Raw genomic sequence first — 16693 nt, forward strand, 5'->3', positions numbered from 1 at the left:
ACTTCCAATTTTTAGTTGAGCAAATGAAAATCAATTTACAGTATACTATTAACTAAAATTTAGCACCAACAAAGCACTATTTATACACTATGGACCTATATGTTTGTTGTTACTAACCAGCCAACGAGCTTTTAGTGACTAATGGAAAATTGAAGAAGTAGAAGAATAAGAAAGGTGGAGATAGGTTATTCCTGTGGCCATTCCTTGATAATGAGAGGTAAAGTTATAAAGTAAATGCAATTCTAGAATCATTACTACTTTCAGTCATAGAGTATTAGTATTTACCATATGGTGCAAGGATGCAGCAAAGTTGGATTCTTGCACCAACTTTGTTGCATCTATTTTGCTGTGCAGAAAAATTAGGCTTTTGTTGCATGGAAAACTCCAGAATTCAAAGATGCCCTCATAATTAACCTTGATGGTTTAATGTTCTCTCTCTCTCTCTCTTGCTGCCTCCCTCAAAATTACTGGGTATATGCTGTCAGCTCCAAGGGCCTTGAGGCTCAAAAGTTTTTTGGAACAGTCTTCTGTAATTTCAATATCACTAATTTTATGCTGCTCAGCCTCATCAACATAGCCTCTCCTTATTATGAAGGGTCTTATTGTAACGATCAGTGTAAAGTACCTGTTTAAGTCATCAGCTGGGCTATCTATGACTTTCCCACATTCATTATGCAAGGTTATAATCTGATTCATTCTTTTTTTCCTTTGTATTCACGTACTTGAAAAACCCCTTGTTACCATTCTTTTCTCACTTAAGCAGTGATTTCTCATAATCATCACCCTTTGTTAACCTAACCCTTTTTGTGGTGTTAATACAGATCAATTTGAATTGTTGTAGGCTTCAGTATTTTTCATCACTGTATAACTCGCCTTGATTGTTGGGGCAAACTTCCATCAATATAGTACTGAAAACATGAATGGCATGCAGCAATATAGTAAGGAATTGCAGCTCGTGGGGAATTGTATTAGCGGTACATTGGTTTTTTTCACTTTAAATTCCACCACACTTTTCTATTTAATTCTTATCATAAAATTATCATGCATATTATGTGCTTTTTTTTTTTTTTTGGATGTTTCACCCTGATTTTGTAATAAAGCTGTATTTTAATGATTTTATAATTTAAAAAATTTCAAAATGAACAAAAATAAAATTTTAAAGTTTCACAAGTTAGCTTTGTGAAACTATAACTTTTATTATAAAACAATAAAAATACAGTTTTTTCTAATGATTTCTTCAAATAGGTATAAAATATGTGGGTTGGCAAGTCACTTTGTGACATTTCTTTGGAATTTTAAGCTCATTTTGGTTTATCTAATTCACTTTATTTTTGTTTTTCGGTTGGTATATATGTTATTTTAGTTTTCATTTGGGTAACCTCTGACAGCATAGTATCCCCACAGGAGGAGTAACTACTGTAAACTCTAATAACAAGATGATTGCATGCACAAAAGTGTTTCCTTTTATTCTGTAACTAGTAAGTATTTGAATAAATGTATGTAACTATAGGCTCAGAACCTAGAGTGGTTTTAAGTCTGGCCAATTATGGTGTGTCCATTAGTATACACTGACTTCAAAAATAACATATTTTTTCTATTGTATACAGATTTTTAAACATTTTTTTTTATACTTTTGAATAAAATGCACACAAGTTAGATAATTGTATGCATTGCAGTACATTTTACATGCAGTTTATTATCAAATATCAGATCTCAGGGTTTAAAAACTTCTGTACTCAAAAAGTGTTTACCAAAACTTTACCATATGATATTCATGTAGTGCAAAGGAAATGGATTTAGCCTATCAACAAACATAGAATACTTGGTACAAAGGTCTGTAATAATATTATAATATTCTAAGTCCAGAAATTTTGGAAAAGATTGAAAATGTTGTCCCAAATACATAACAATGTTTCTGTGATGAGGGGAAACTTGTGGCTATGGATTGAAATCTTCCCAGGGACCAAGTATGTGCTGAAAATTTGGTAGTATTGATAAATTCAATCACTATTTCCTTCTTGAAAAGTACATAAAATATACTTTCATTTAGATATAAAAACTTTAGATTTGATCAGAGTTCTTAGAACTCAGGAACATTTGTCCAAGGGAATAACAACAATGTCAATTAAATTACTTGAAAGTAGCCAAGTGGTCAGGGGCAAGAGTGCTGTAGCACACACTCTTTGAGTTGACTGTGGTTTAAGCTTGTGATTGCTAAATATGATTAATGTTTGTACTCATGATTTATTCTAAATTCCTCTCACAGACATTGTGCCTGAGAATAAACAAGAACATTATTTTCATAATAACTGCACAATCCTACACCAAACGTTATTAAATAAAATAAATAAAAAGCGTTGTGTTATATTAAAATAATAATGATACAAATGCTGCTCATGCTCCTGTTCACACTTGCTGTGAACTGTGAGCCTGCTGATATTTAAGGATGTGCTTTACGATAAACCTCACTGTTGAAAAAGGAGGCAGATGCCTCTGAAAGCTACGGTGTTTTAGCTCTGAAAGCTACAGTGTTTTATTATCCTTGAACATTGATTATCAAATGTTACAATATTACAATAATCTACATTGTTTATTGTAATTTATTCATTGCAGTTTAAAATTTCATATTTTATTGTACAGAGAGTTACCTTTTTATCAGTTTTATCCGGAGTAATTATATCATTCTATTTATTTCATTTATTTGTATCATTATTATTTTAATATAACACAATGCTATTTATTTATTTTATTTAATAACAGTTGGTGTAGGATTGTGCAGCTATTATGAATATTCCCAACCCCAGAGGCCTATTTGAAGAACATTATTTATTTATTTTTTTAAATAGTTGCTATCAGAGATTGGGAGACTGGGTAGAAATAGCCAAAACTATGAATAAATGATTTCAGTGTCGCCAAAATTAGGAGCTCACAGCATTCCACCCTCAGTGGGGATTTACTGATGAGTTCGTAAATAACTTTCATCTTTCAGGTGGAAGTTCATTTGTGAAGGTCATAGATTCTCTGTAACTTGACAGAACTTGGATATCTTACCCTTGAACATTGATTATCAAATGGGATATTGACAGTCTTCAGTGACACTTAGAATTTTAAAAAAATTACAATCACATGACTTTAAAGTGGTAAGTGAAGTGAAATAGTATGTTTACTATCCATTTCATGATAAGTATCATTCATTATGGCTTTATTTACAGGTATGCTGTCTTCCATATCATTCGCCTATTATAAAAACAAAATTTTTTATCCATTATTTTGACCCCTCTGCCAGATAGATATAGAAGACTATAATTTACTACAGTTTAATCCATTTAGTACAATTTAAATGAAGCTGTATAAAATTTTAATACCTTTTCTTTTGCTTTCCCACTCTTTTTTTTGTGATTTTTTTTTTTTTTTTCTTTTGCAACTATTGATATATAGTAAATTTTTAAGATTGAATGTTCTCATAATTTCATAATTATGGATATTAAAGATACAATAAGAAAATAGAATAAAGCATAATCAAAAATGCTTCTGCTATATGTTGCCACAGCAGAATTTTGCATAATATTTCATATTTAATTAATTTGTCATTGTAAAAATAAATTTCTATTACACATGTTGCAGCAGTAATTTTTATAACTTAAAGAGCACTTTTAAGTTTAATTTGCTTAATTTTAATTGCAAATTGCATCTTCTTGCTATTGCTTTAAAAAAAAATTGCTTTGATTTTTTCATGTTGGGTATGCTTTCCGCATAGCAACTTGTCATGATACCCCCAAGGTTGCATTCATTTCCTGTAAGAAGGGTGACTCAGCCAGATTAAAACAAAGGTTGGTTACTTAGTTGCTTTCTTGCTATTTTAGTTTCATTTGCTTACCATTGACATGCATGCATGTATCTATTTGTTTGCTTTATTTATTATTTTTTTTTCTGTTTATTTCTTTTTGCAATGAAGATATAGAATAGCAGTGGAAATCAGGTACATTTAAAAAAAAAACTTTTAGATAAAAAAAAAAACTGAAATAAAATATAATGTTCAATGAAATAATTGCAGAGTGTATCCTTGAATTGCAGATCTCATTTAGTAGTAGTACATTTTTTGTCAGATTTATTTACTTTTTTACATCTAAAATTATCAAAAAAATTAAAAAAAAAAAACATCAACACATTAAAATAAATATGTGCAAAAACAGGGTACTGTTTCTTAAATGCATCCAAACAATTTATACTCTATGTAAGAACTTGCAGCATAGCAAGGTATTGAATAGAGGATTGACCTCCCAGTCACTCAGCAACTGAATGTAGTTGACATTGCCATAGATAAGCTTGCTCAAATAAATTCTTGTTTTTAATATAGCACATCAGTGAAATGTGCAATTTCTCATGCTCTATTGTTTTGCTGGGAATTCCTCAGAGAAAGAAAGCACAAAGAAGGCACACTAATAAACTTTAGAAGTCTTAGAATGAGGCAATATGCTGGACCTATTTTCATTAACCTAAATTACAATTGTTTGTTTTTTCCACCACATCTTATAATCAAGTTTTCAACATAAGCCTTTTATCTAGTATGCCATTCTCAGTATGTGTTTCTTTGTGACATCAAAAACCTTTTGACTGTATCTAAACAAGAGACACCTGTAGCTGAAATACCATTTTCTTTTACTTGTGGTAATTTGTCTTCACTGTTATGACATTTGTTTTGTTCTAGTAATGAATTTTACATATCTGTTACACATCTTGTAAAAAATTGTGAGTCAAGGACATCTTTTTTGGCAAAATGCGATCATACTGCAACAATCAAATGCTCTGCTTACACCTTCATGATGGTGTGAGACTGTTAGTAACCTTGGGTATGTATATATATATATATATCCACCTTGTGAATGTGGACCAACACAAGCAGGGATTGAGGTATATATTGTCTACATCACACAGGAAGAATGTAGGCATTATATATCTCAAGAATGGCTAAGCCTCTGTAATAGTAGACAAAATTTCGTATTATAGCCCCCTTGCATTGTACTAGATTCTCCCATATAAGCTTAAAATCTATTGTTGGATTTAGTTACTCTACTGGCGCCTCTGTAGCCAGTGTGTAGCACACGCTTCTTGATTAGACTAGGGTTCGAGCCTGTGACCACCAAATATGGAGGATGTGGAAAGGTCAGGGAATGACTACCGCATATCCCCGGAGCAATATGGCCTTAGTTGTTAATGCTCCTAAAAACCAAATAACAAACAAACAGTTACTCTGCTGAATCAGTAGAGTTCTTTGCAGTAATCGTTGGAATTGAGTAGAGAGTTGTTTATGAATGCACAGTGATCAGATGAAACTTGGTCTATAAAGTAAGTTTGGTCTTTTTTTTTTTTTTTTTTTTTGTTAGTTGTTGGTGCATTGGCTTCTGTGGCCATAATGCACCTCCCCAAAGTTTTGCATTTTCTACTCTGATCCAAGCCTGAGGCGGGATTCGAACTTGCAACCTTTGGGTTGCCAGGCAGGCACCTTACCCACCAGGCTAGCCCGGTCGGCAAGTTTGGTCTCTTGAAGTGGATTAGTTTCCACCTGGAGAGAAGAAAGTGTGTGGACTAGCAGCTGGACTTTTTTCCATATGTCTCTGCTGGATAAGGGAAGTGCTGTAGGCCAGTACTTTCCTTAATGGTGGTAGTAAGTACTTGCCTTTACCAAAAATACCCTGGATTAGACACTGGGTTTTGGAGAGAAACATGCCAGAATTCTACTTATCCATTCCATTCAGGACATGAATACTGTGGAAGACGTATGAGGGGTGGTCAATAAATACTTATATTCAACTAGAATATTGAATTAGGGATTTGATATTATGTGTGTGTATGCATACTACTAAGTCTTATAAGTTAATGTATATTTATTTGTATCTTAGATCCATTGGTTACAGAACTAGAGCTATGACTACAGTGAGAGTTGGTATGCTGGAGAAGGTTGAGGTATGATTTGTCATAAAATTTTTCAATTTGCATGGCAAAAAAGCAAAACAAATCTGTGAGGAGATGAATGCTGTATATGGAGAGGATTTTCCATCTTATGAGACTGTGATTGCCTATCATATGAGAACATAATGAACTTATTATAGTTCAGGTGTAGGCAAATCAGTATGCATGATGACCCAAGAGAAGGAAGACCATTTACTGCCACAGACCATGCCAGCATTGTTAAAGTAGACAGATGTGTGACTGTAAATTTTAAAGCAGCTAAAGTGAACATTAGCCATGGGTTTGCATCATATTGTATGAGTTCCTGCACATGTCTAACTTGGCAGCTTGATGGGTTCAAAGATTATTAACACCACCTTAGAAACTCCACAGTAAAGAGTGTTTTGGACTGTTGTAGCTTTGTAGAGAGAATTTTTGACAGATTTTTTTGACCAAATGGTGATAATGGTTTGTACAACACTGTGACACAGAAATGAAACAGATGAGTAATAATGGAAACATTCATCTTCTCCAATCCCCAAAAAATGCCAAGGTTCAGTTTTCTGCCAGCAAGGTCATGTTTGTCAGTCTTCCGGGAGTCTAAAGGTCTCATCTTTACAGATTACCTCTCAAAAAGCAACAGCATCACTCAGGAGTACTACAGAAATTTCCTGAAAAAGTTGAGAGGCTATCAAGTTTAAAAGATATGAGAAGCTATCCAAAGGTGTTCACTTTCTAGCCAACAGTGCTCCTGCTTACAAGGCTGCTCTCGCAGTGGACTTTTACAATCAGTTGTGATTTTGAAAATCTGCAGCACCCACCTTATTCTCCCAACCTCTCATCTTCAGACTTCTTTCTCTTCCCTAAAATAAGAAAAGATTATATTTCAGACAGATAAGGAGGTAATTAATGAAGCTGGGTTTTTTTGCCCAAAATGAACAGTTCTATTTAAGAGACCTGAAAGAGCCTATCCATAGAGGGGGAAAAAGACCGTTGTTACATCCTTTATAAAGCATGAAATTTCCAGCCATTTTTCAAATCCCTGACTCAAAAAGTCAGGGATTTGATATTTCTACTACTCACATATTTCTAGGTGAAGGTAAATACTAATTGACTGTACCTCTCTAGTATGGTTGTGGAATTGCTTTATTTGCTCATTTCTGTAATGCTCAATGGCAGGATTATAGCAAAGCCTGTTCTGTCTAGTCTCTCTGTCCAAGGAATTCACCTCCTCTGTGGCTTGGTTGGGCTCTCTAGAGTCCAAATTTGTTGCTCTTGTGCAGTGATGGCAAGGTTTTTCTCTGAGAAACCCAATATGTAGTGTATTGGTTTCATTAGGAAGCCTGATCTGTCTGTGTGCTGCTGATGGTGAAAGATGGCCCAGCTGTCTAGACTGGAAATAGAAAAATAGGATATAAAAGAAAGTCTTGGTGTCTTTTTTTTTTTTTCCCTTCGAGGATTGAGGAGAGACATTAAATAAACAAATAGACAAAGCTAGTTGGTAGGTGATTCTCTTCACCTGGTGCAGTACTGCCACTTTGCTTAATTGAAATTTCAAGTGATAAAAACAAGTTTAGTCTCCAAAGCAAAGCTCTAGCATTCACCCATAAGTAATATATGTGGTCTCAGTTCTGATCTCAGTGTTGTCCTTTTCTATCTATGATCTGCATAGCCCACTTATTTTATTTTAAGAATCTCAGTTATTGTTTACTTGAAAATCACCCATAATGTTTCTCTAAATCATTCACGTGATTATTCCTTCCACTTTAACTATCTAGCAAGTGTGTCAGATTATTTTTAATCCACACACTTTATTTGTGTAGAATAAAAATAATACTATTTTATAACTTTAAAAATCAGCAAGAGATAATTCAAAATTTCACTTTTTGATACCATCTTTATTTTCAATCTTTTCTGAACACAACTGTGAAAAATAATTTCTTTTTATAATGAAAAAAATAAAAAATGTTTTAATTATTTTTTAAAAATAAAAATGTTTTAATTATTTTTTAAAAATAAAATTCCCTCCGATGTGCTTTAAGCTTTGTAACGCTTTGATAGTTACATGGAAGAATATGTTTAACAAAGCTAGAATGGGAATTCCGCTAGGGGGATGACAGTGTCTAGTTGTTGTATGTTGTGCTCTGTAAATTTTTCTTGATTTGTTTAATTAAAATTGCAGTATTAAGTTGTTTTTAGTGTTGCCATATCAAAATCAACCCAAACATATGAAAATGCCATATCAAATGGAAATATCAGATGCAAGTGGAGAATAAGAAGTAGCAGCAACAACCATGAATTTCTTCATGCTTGTTGCTGCTGCTTCTTATGTGCACTTCGGCCATTGTTCAGTGTCTTTCAAGTTCAATGTGTCTGATAGCAACATGACCTTGACCCACCTTTAGTGAACTTCTAAGTGGTTCTGTTATCCCCTACCTCTCACCTTGCATACCGTTGAATAAAAGCTAAGGAAGTAAGGCTAATGACTTAATTTTAATTAAAATATTAAATTCTTAATTTAACATGGATGACAATGAGGATTTTCCTCCTTTGGGACCTACACAGGACATAACGTCAAGTCAGTCAGATGCAAAATTAAATGCATCCTCTATGGTAAGTTTTGTCAGAATAGATTCTTCTCCTAATGATAATTCTCAAAATCAAAACTGTCAGCTAATAAATACTGTTGTCTCAATAGCTGATGCTAGAGCTCAGACTCATAAAATACATAAAGAATTTGTTGGATTTTTTTACTAATGAAAGCAATAGATTTACTAAAGCAACTACTACTTTTCTTTATGAAAAACTTGGTGACTTAGAATTTATTCTTAACAGTCTATTTATAGACAGTGAAAAACTTAAAGTTAGAAATCAGGAATTGCAAAAAGGTATCAATATTCTTTCATCTTCGACTTTACATACCACATCCCGTGTGGATGCCTTAAAGGATTCAATGGACAGTGTTGTGCTATCTGCATACAAGTACCAAATTGTCCAACCATTACTAAAAAAATCTGGATAATTTCTACTTCTACAGATTCCACTCAATCAAAACCTCAGCCCAAACCAAGTATAATTTTATGCAAGGCTACAGATTCTAGTACTTGTTTTGAGGAAGTACTAAAACCTTTTGTTTTAGTATTTCCTCAAAATCTAGACAAACTGTTAATTGGATTCTAGGTTTTTCTCCAAGAATATGTAAAGTTTCTATTTCCTTAGAGCACTTATATATCGGTTGGCTTTCTCATAGATGTTGGCCTTTCACATTGGTTACCCAGTGTTTTTCATGCCTTGGTTATGGGCACACTACTGTCTCCTGTTCTCAAGATGTACCATCTTGCGGTCACTGTGCCCATACTGGATACATCTTTGAGGACTGTCCCAATAAAAATCAGCCCCCCTTGTTTGTTGTAACTATAAGCATAAAAAGGAGGATCGTCAACATTCAGTCCAAGATGTTACCTGTAGTGTACTTGATATTGGCTGACCGGGCTAGCCAGGTGGGTAAAGTGCCTGCCTGGCAATCCAAAGGTCACGGGTTCGATTCCCGCCTCGGGCTTGGATCAAAGTACTGCAAAAACCTTGGGAGGTGCATTATGGCCATAGAAGCCTATGCGCCAACACCTACAAAAAAAAAAAAAAAAAAAAAAACTTGATATGAATAATACATCCTTAAATTCAAATCATTATTGTTCTGACACATTCAATTCGTTTGTTAAAATTCTTCAGCTTAATGGTCAAAAATCAAAAACCATTGCAGATGAACTTCAGCAAGCCTCTTTAGAGAAATCTCTTGATATTTTATTAATTCAGCAGCCCTATTATTTGTGTGGAATGATTACTGGTTTCCTACAACCAAAAGAATCTTATACATTCTCCATCAATATCTTCATTCTGCTATTGTGCTTTTGAATAATGTTTTGGATGTAATTTTGATTGGCTGTCTAAGTTCCCAACGTGTAACTTGTGCATATATCTGTGTGGTCCCTTTGGAAGTATCTATTTCTTTTCAGTTTATTGCCCTACTCAAGATGAATTGGATGGAATTCTTTCTTTTCTTGGCCATGCTTTCAGAATCTTGTTTCCTGCAAATTTTATTTTAGCTGGAGATTTTAATGCCAAGTCCGTGACTTAGTTCTGTTCTTCTTCTTCCAACCCTCACGGTTGTCTTCTTGAAGATTTTATCCTGTAGCACCGACTTAATATTCTTAACAAACCTGATCTACCTTTTACTTTTTCTTTTTCTACTTGTCAGTCCAATATTGATTTAACACTCTGTTCTTCCTCTGTTTTAAACAAAATCTGTTTTTGGACAGTTTGTGTTAATTGGACCTGTTTTGATCATCACATAATTTTCTTTCAGATTTCACCTGTTCCTTCCATTTCTTTTTGGTATACTTCCAAATAATTTTCTAATATTTTTATTTCTGAATTTTCTTGTTTTTATGAAGTTTCTGAAAATGTGCCCCAGATGACCGTGCTATTCTTGTTTACAATACTCTCCTCAAAGCTGCTACTCACTCTACTAATAGGAAATTTACAAAATATATTACCACTCCTTAGTGGAACAGAGAATTGACAATCTTGCATTGTAAAGTCTTTCATGCCCAAAAAAATTATCAATGGCATAAACTTTCTTGGCCAGTTGATGATGTCAACCAACTCTGTGCAATCTATCTTAGAAAAAAAAATCAATATGTCAAACTCATTGCTAAATCCAAATTTAACACCTGGAAGAAATTTGTTCATCATATATGCTGAACAAATTTAATATATGCTTTTTTTTTTACAAAATTGCTAGAAACAAGCTACATGCACCAATTATCTATAACACTGTTATAAGTAATAACACAGAATCTCTTCCTTGGGCAGATACTGTAAATTCAATTTTGGATAATCTCTTCTTACCTGATGATTCCTCTTTAGATTGCTCTGTCATAAAGATATTTTATCGTGTAATCTTAAATACTTTACTTCCTCGATTGCTGGTAATTTAACCCCTATTGAATTATCTTCTGCCATCACCAGGATTAAACCTAATCGGTGTCCTGGCAAAGATCTTATCAGAGGGGAGTTCTTGATAAAATTTTCACTCCTGCCATCCAAATTTCTTCTAGATTTATATAATAAATGTTTACAATGGTCTGTTTTCCCAAAATCCTGGAAATCTGCCACCTTAAGAATTCTGTTGAAACCTGGCAAGTCTCCTAATCTTCCTCAGTTTTACAGACCTATTGCTTTGTTATCTAATTTTGGTAAGATCCTAGAACGTTTGATCTCATATAGAATCCTCACTTTGCTTCAGGACACAGATAGCTATTCTAGTAATTAATATTGTTTCCGTTCTGCAGTTGGTGCTGAAGATGCCCTTGTTACTCTTCTGAATTTCATTAACGAATCATCTTCTAAATACGTTCTAGCAATTTTTATTGACTTCAAGGGCGTCTTTGACTCTCTTTGGTGGGAGAGTGCCTTCGAACATCTTAGAACTCTGAACCACCCTGCTAAAACGAATTTTGGCAACAAATCTGATTCCCAAAAAGGTTTAATTACAAAATTATTTATTCCAAAAGTTACATTTGTTAATAAAAACACCCATTCCCAGCATGTTTTCTAGCTTTCTTTTAACAGGACACTGTTCCTTAAATTTTAAACTTGCCTATTTCCATCTTTCCAACTTCAAACTTTGTCTTTGCAGTTCTGTCGAGGATTCTACTCTCATTTTTTTCTTTTGCCCTATTTACAATGAATTCACAGTTACTGTCTGTCACTGGTCTTGTTACTTCTGGTCAGGAATCTGTCTTTCTTTCAGTCCTTTTAGAATTTCTCAAGCTCTGTCTTTTTTAAAAAATGATGGTTATTGTCTGAATTATAGACCTATTTTGTATTTACTGATCAACACCTATACTTAACTTTCATAAATTCAGTCATAATTTTCAAATTCTTTCACAACTTCACCAGGCTTCTCTAAATTTGTTAAATTCTTAATTTTAAGGAATGTATCCAAAAACCTAGTTGCTATCAGCCTGGTAGCACAAATAATATAAACGGCTAACATTCAACTCATCTGTTTGCTCCATATTTTTTTTACCATGAAATTTGACATTTCGTAAATATATTCATATTTTGTCAATAGTGATTAAGTTTATATTTAAATAACACTTTTTTCTTTCGATTTTGTGGTGAATTATGCTCTTTACCACCTTCAATGCTTATTTGATTCTAATCACAACTTGAATGTTACTTGAATGTCACAACTCTCATGGACAATAACACAATTTATGTTGTTGTCCATGACAGTAACATCATCTTATAAAATTTATTGTTGGACACCTGTTCATGTCTTGAACTGATTGGACATTAATTAACTTTAATGGTTAATCCCCCCTCTTTTTTTCTTTGAGTATGTAATAACTTCTTTTGTATAATTATTTGTACAATTCTGTGCATTTTGGTACATTTTATATCTATAATTTTGTATATTTTGCATCTGTATCATTCTGTAAATTTTCAGTATAATTTCTTTTGTTGCAAACAGTTGAGTGATTAACTATTTCAGGTCCCTTATCATCAGCCATTTTCAATCCACTGCAGGATGAAGGGCTTTCCAGAAACTTTCCAGTTCCTTCTGTTTTGTGCAATGGCCATACTGCCCACAAACTCTTTTAATTTTGTCTGCCCTTGAACATCTTCTTTTAGCTCATCTTGGGTTCCATTCTGTTATTTTCTTGGTCCATCTGTCATCATGTCTTTGAGTTATCCATCCTGCCCAAGTCCATTTCAGTTTTTTTTTTTTTTTGATAAGAATTTCCTCGAGTTTGCTGCCTAATCTATGTGTTTCTCTCCTTATGCAACAGTCTGATTCCTAATATAATTTGTTCCATTCTTTGCTGTGTAGTTTTCAGCTACTCTTCCATTCCTTTTGGTGAGTGCTCAAGTATACATTAGTTCATTATTTTGTTTCAAACAATTATAATAGCAAACTTTTTTTTTTTTATCTGAAGTGCAATGGTCTGTTATCAGTTTGAGTTTTTTACAGTTTTCATTGCAGCTTCCAATAAATGAATTGGAATTTTTCTGAGAGGATGCATTGCACATTGAAGAAAGGAAGTACGGTCCCTTTTTTTTTTTTTTAAATATATGCAATTTGTTATTTGTTTTAATTAATTGGGTAATGTGTCTTTGCATATCAAAGAAACAGTCACAGTCTATTTCTTTTTTATTCCTGATAATAAGTATGTAGAAGCATGCAGACACAGATGGTGTACTGAACAAATCAGTGACAGCTGATGTGCTGCCCATTGCTGATTCGCTATGGTTAGCATGCAAAACATAAATGCAGTAACTCTTTTCTTAGCAAAGGCAGTTGTTTTCCTTGTAAATTAACTAAAAAGGTTCATTATAATAGAAATTTCAATAATTTTAAATGGAGAAATCAAAGAAATCACTTTTGTTGAAAGCTTTTGGGTTTGTGTGGACAAAGTAGATGAATAACACAATATCATTAAAGTTTGATCTGGGTTTCTTTGACCCAAATGGACCAATTATAGATTTAATATAATTGTATTTGAAGAATTAATTCATCATCTACTAACACTACTTGGATAACAAGTTTTTTTTAACCAAATTGAAACAGATCAATTTCACAAAAAAACTTCTTAATATCATTGAAGATAAAGAAATTATATTTTGCAGATATTTCATTTTTAATTTTAATGTGAGAACTAACCAGACACCATTGTGAAAGAAGAAAGAATTGATCTACAGTGGTCCTTGTTGGGAAACTGATAAGTGCATAATACAGTTGAAATATAACAAATTATCCGAAATCATTCTTGGTATTTTAATTCTCATAGCAGTGTCGAGCATCAGAGAATTTAACCAAGTGAAGAAGAAACTGAATTCAGGTTTTCTCTTTCAGTTGCAGTTTTGGAAATGCTCTTGACAGCCAAGTCTCAGTGCCATTGTTATAAATGAAAGTTTGACATTTCTGAAGGTTTGCAAAGACTGTCACAGTATCTTCCTTGGACAGTATCTTTCTGTGACAGTATCTTAAAGTCATAATCAATTGATGTCTAACAGCAATCCAAACAGAAGTTTGTTTCATTTCCCACTATCCTGGTGTGGGACCACACAGTTGATATGTTAATCTGGGATTACTGCTACCAATATGCAGAACTTTTCATTTACAAAGTCTAGCTTCAGTTGTTACTTCTTAGCCCATCTGCCTGATTTTTATAGCTCTTGTTACAGTAGCATACCCAGATTACTGTGACTAACCATCCTGCCAACTTGTGGATCTAAACAAACTTAGATATTAAACCTGCTATGCCTTCATAAATATCAATAATAGATATAGAAAACAACATTGGACTCAACATAAACTTTGGGGGACTCCTGTAATTACATTAGCACAAGAAGAGCGGTGCCCATTGATAACCACTACACTACCTTCTCCCACTCAACCATCCCGGTATCCATAGCAGCAACTTGCCATTAATGCCAGACTGCTCCAATTTGTATAACCGTTTTTATGTGCAATGGTACCAAAAGCTTTCCCAAAATCCTAGTAAATGGTATCAGAATTATTTTTTGCATCCCTTTCCTTTGTTACTGCATCATAGTATCCAATCAGATTGATCAGACAAGACAGCCCTTTAACAAATCCATGCTGTAACTGCAGTATAAGTGCATTCCTGTCTAGACGGTCCTGCATTATTTCTGAAACCAGCAACTGCATTATTTTTCATTTGAAAGATGTTATATATCTTTATGTAGATGTTATCCTCGTAAAGGTTGTCGCAGTCCATTTGAAAGATGTTAATATATCTAAAATCATTTTGAAATCATTGTAGAATATTGGTGCTGTTCATTGATTTATTTTATTCTGTGTATTGTATTTTCATAATTTATAATTACCTGTACTTTTTAGTTTTAAAACAAAATTTTTGATATTGTTAGCCTTCTAGATATTTCACTTTGTTTATACAGAAAGTCATTAAATGTGTTATCTCTATACAGAAAAGTGGATATTCATTTTAATTTTTCTGGTAGGTTCTTAGTTTATTTTCTACCTAAAATGGAAACTATAGTGTGATTTGAATTTTACATTTGAATTTTTTGAAAGTAATTAACTTTTTAATTAATTTAATGTAGTCTCCATTAAAATAATTTTAATGGAGACTAAAATATTTAAGTAATATTTTTATTTTGAATTTGTTGGATTTCTGAGAAACTGATATTTTTCAGGAAGATGAAACTCCCTTACATTGTGCAGTAATTAGAGGATGTAGTTCTTGCATCAAATATTTACTGGAAGCTGGGGCAGATCTTGATTTAATAGATAAGGTTAGTCTAACAAGTTTTCATTTAAAAGTTTATCAGTATTCATTTTATACTGTATGTTTGCAATAGGTGAAGTAACTTTTTTTTTATTTGAAAAATTTGCACATTTCAGAGCTAGCGCAGGAATGTTTTCACATAATTTAAATTGGATTCTACATAATAATTAAAATAGTAAGGATCTAAACAAATTAATTTCTTTCTAAAAAAAAAAAACATGTTTTTTTTTTCGGAAGTAAAAGGATAATATATCAAACAAATAAATATCATAAAAACATAAATTTATATTTGCACAAAGTTATATTTATAAAAGTATACAATGGCATATAGTAAACTCTGACAAACTTAATTTTAAACATGTTTTTGTAACATATACCGTATTTCCCCATGTATAAGATGCACCTTAATTTTGGGCCCAAAATTTAAAAAAAAAATGTATTACATAAAGTTATTGAACTCAAGTTTTATTCATCATAAAATTCATACAACTCCTCATAACTTGAGTTCAGCACTGTATGAAAATATTTTCTGAGCCATTTCTGGGCAGAACGTGGCAAAATGTAACCTAATATATCGGTAACAAGTGCGAAACAATGAGCTCAAAGACAGCAAGCGTGAAAAAGCGGGAAATGCAAGTAAAAAAATCTACAACCACTGTATAAGATGCACCCAGTTTTTAGACCCCAAATTTTTTGAAAAAAGGTGCGTCCTATGCATGGGGAAATACGGTATGTAGCATATATGTACTACTTATAGGTAGTACTACATATAGGTAGTAGTAGTAGTAGTGGCATGCGATGCAAGAAAGCAAGTGTTATGAGCTTGTGCAGCATCAGCCAAAAAAAAAAAAAAAAAAAAAGTATCTTAAGCTATTCTTAAAATACCTGCTTCAATTACAAAAAAAATAAACTGTTCTTCCTCCCCCCCCCCCTTTATTTAAGCTATACTGCTATGGGTAATGGTGATGATTGAAATGGAGATAAGCTTTTGTGTCTGGTTATAAGTGTAATCAACAACTTACTATATTATACTAGATCAGAGGTGGCAAACTTTTTAAGCATGCATGCCAAAATTAGCTAAATCTTTTAAAGGGGGGGACTACTACTACTACCCTCCAGGGGCACATGAAGGTGTGCCCCTCGGACGGTACTTATGCAGCATCAGCCAAAAAAAAAAAAAAAAAAATTCACACAACCATTCCCTCTAAATGTTTGTCCAGTTCCTCCTTAAATTTATTTAACCTATCAACTTCCACAACGACAGATGGAAGTTTGTTCCAGCAATTAACCGCTCGCTGGCTAAGACAAATTTCTGAACATCTATTTTACATCTGTCTTTCCTTAATTTGAATTTATGCCCCCTTAGGTTTGTAATCTGAACAAGTGGAAGAATCCCTTCAGAA

The 16693-nt window shown here is 33.1% G+C and overlaps 1 protein-coding gene across 1 annotated transcript in view; it reads left to right on the forward strand.

Annotated features, from left to right (window-relative positions):
• The first annotated feature begins 8472 nt into the window (after window positions 1-8472).
• Window positions 8473-16693, forward strand: part of LOC150080700 (death-associated protein kinase dapk-1-like) — a 248550-nt gene continuing 240329 nt past the window's right edge. The window contains exons 1-2 of the mRNA XM_090380788.1: window positions 8473-8562; window positions 15199-15297. Coding sequence (XP_090236914.1) covers window positions 8473-8562; window positions 15199-15297 — 189 coding nt within the window. The remainder of the gene's footprint in view (window positions 8563-15198; window positions 15298-16693) is intronic.

The sequence above is a fragment of the Mastigoproctus giganteus genome, chromosome 9, assembly GCF_048544385.1.
Source record: "Mastigoproctus giganteus isolate SK-2022 chromosome 9, ASM4854438v1, whole genome shotgun sequence".
Taxonomy (NCBI): Eukaryota; Metazoa; Arthropoda; class Arachnida; order Uropygi; family Thelyphonidae; genus Mastigoproctus; species Mastigoproctus giganteus.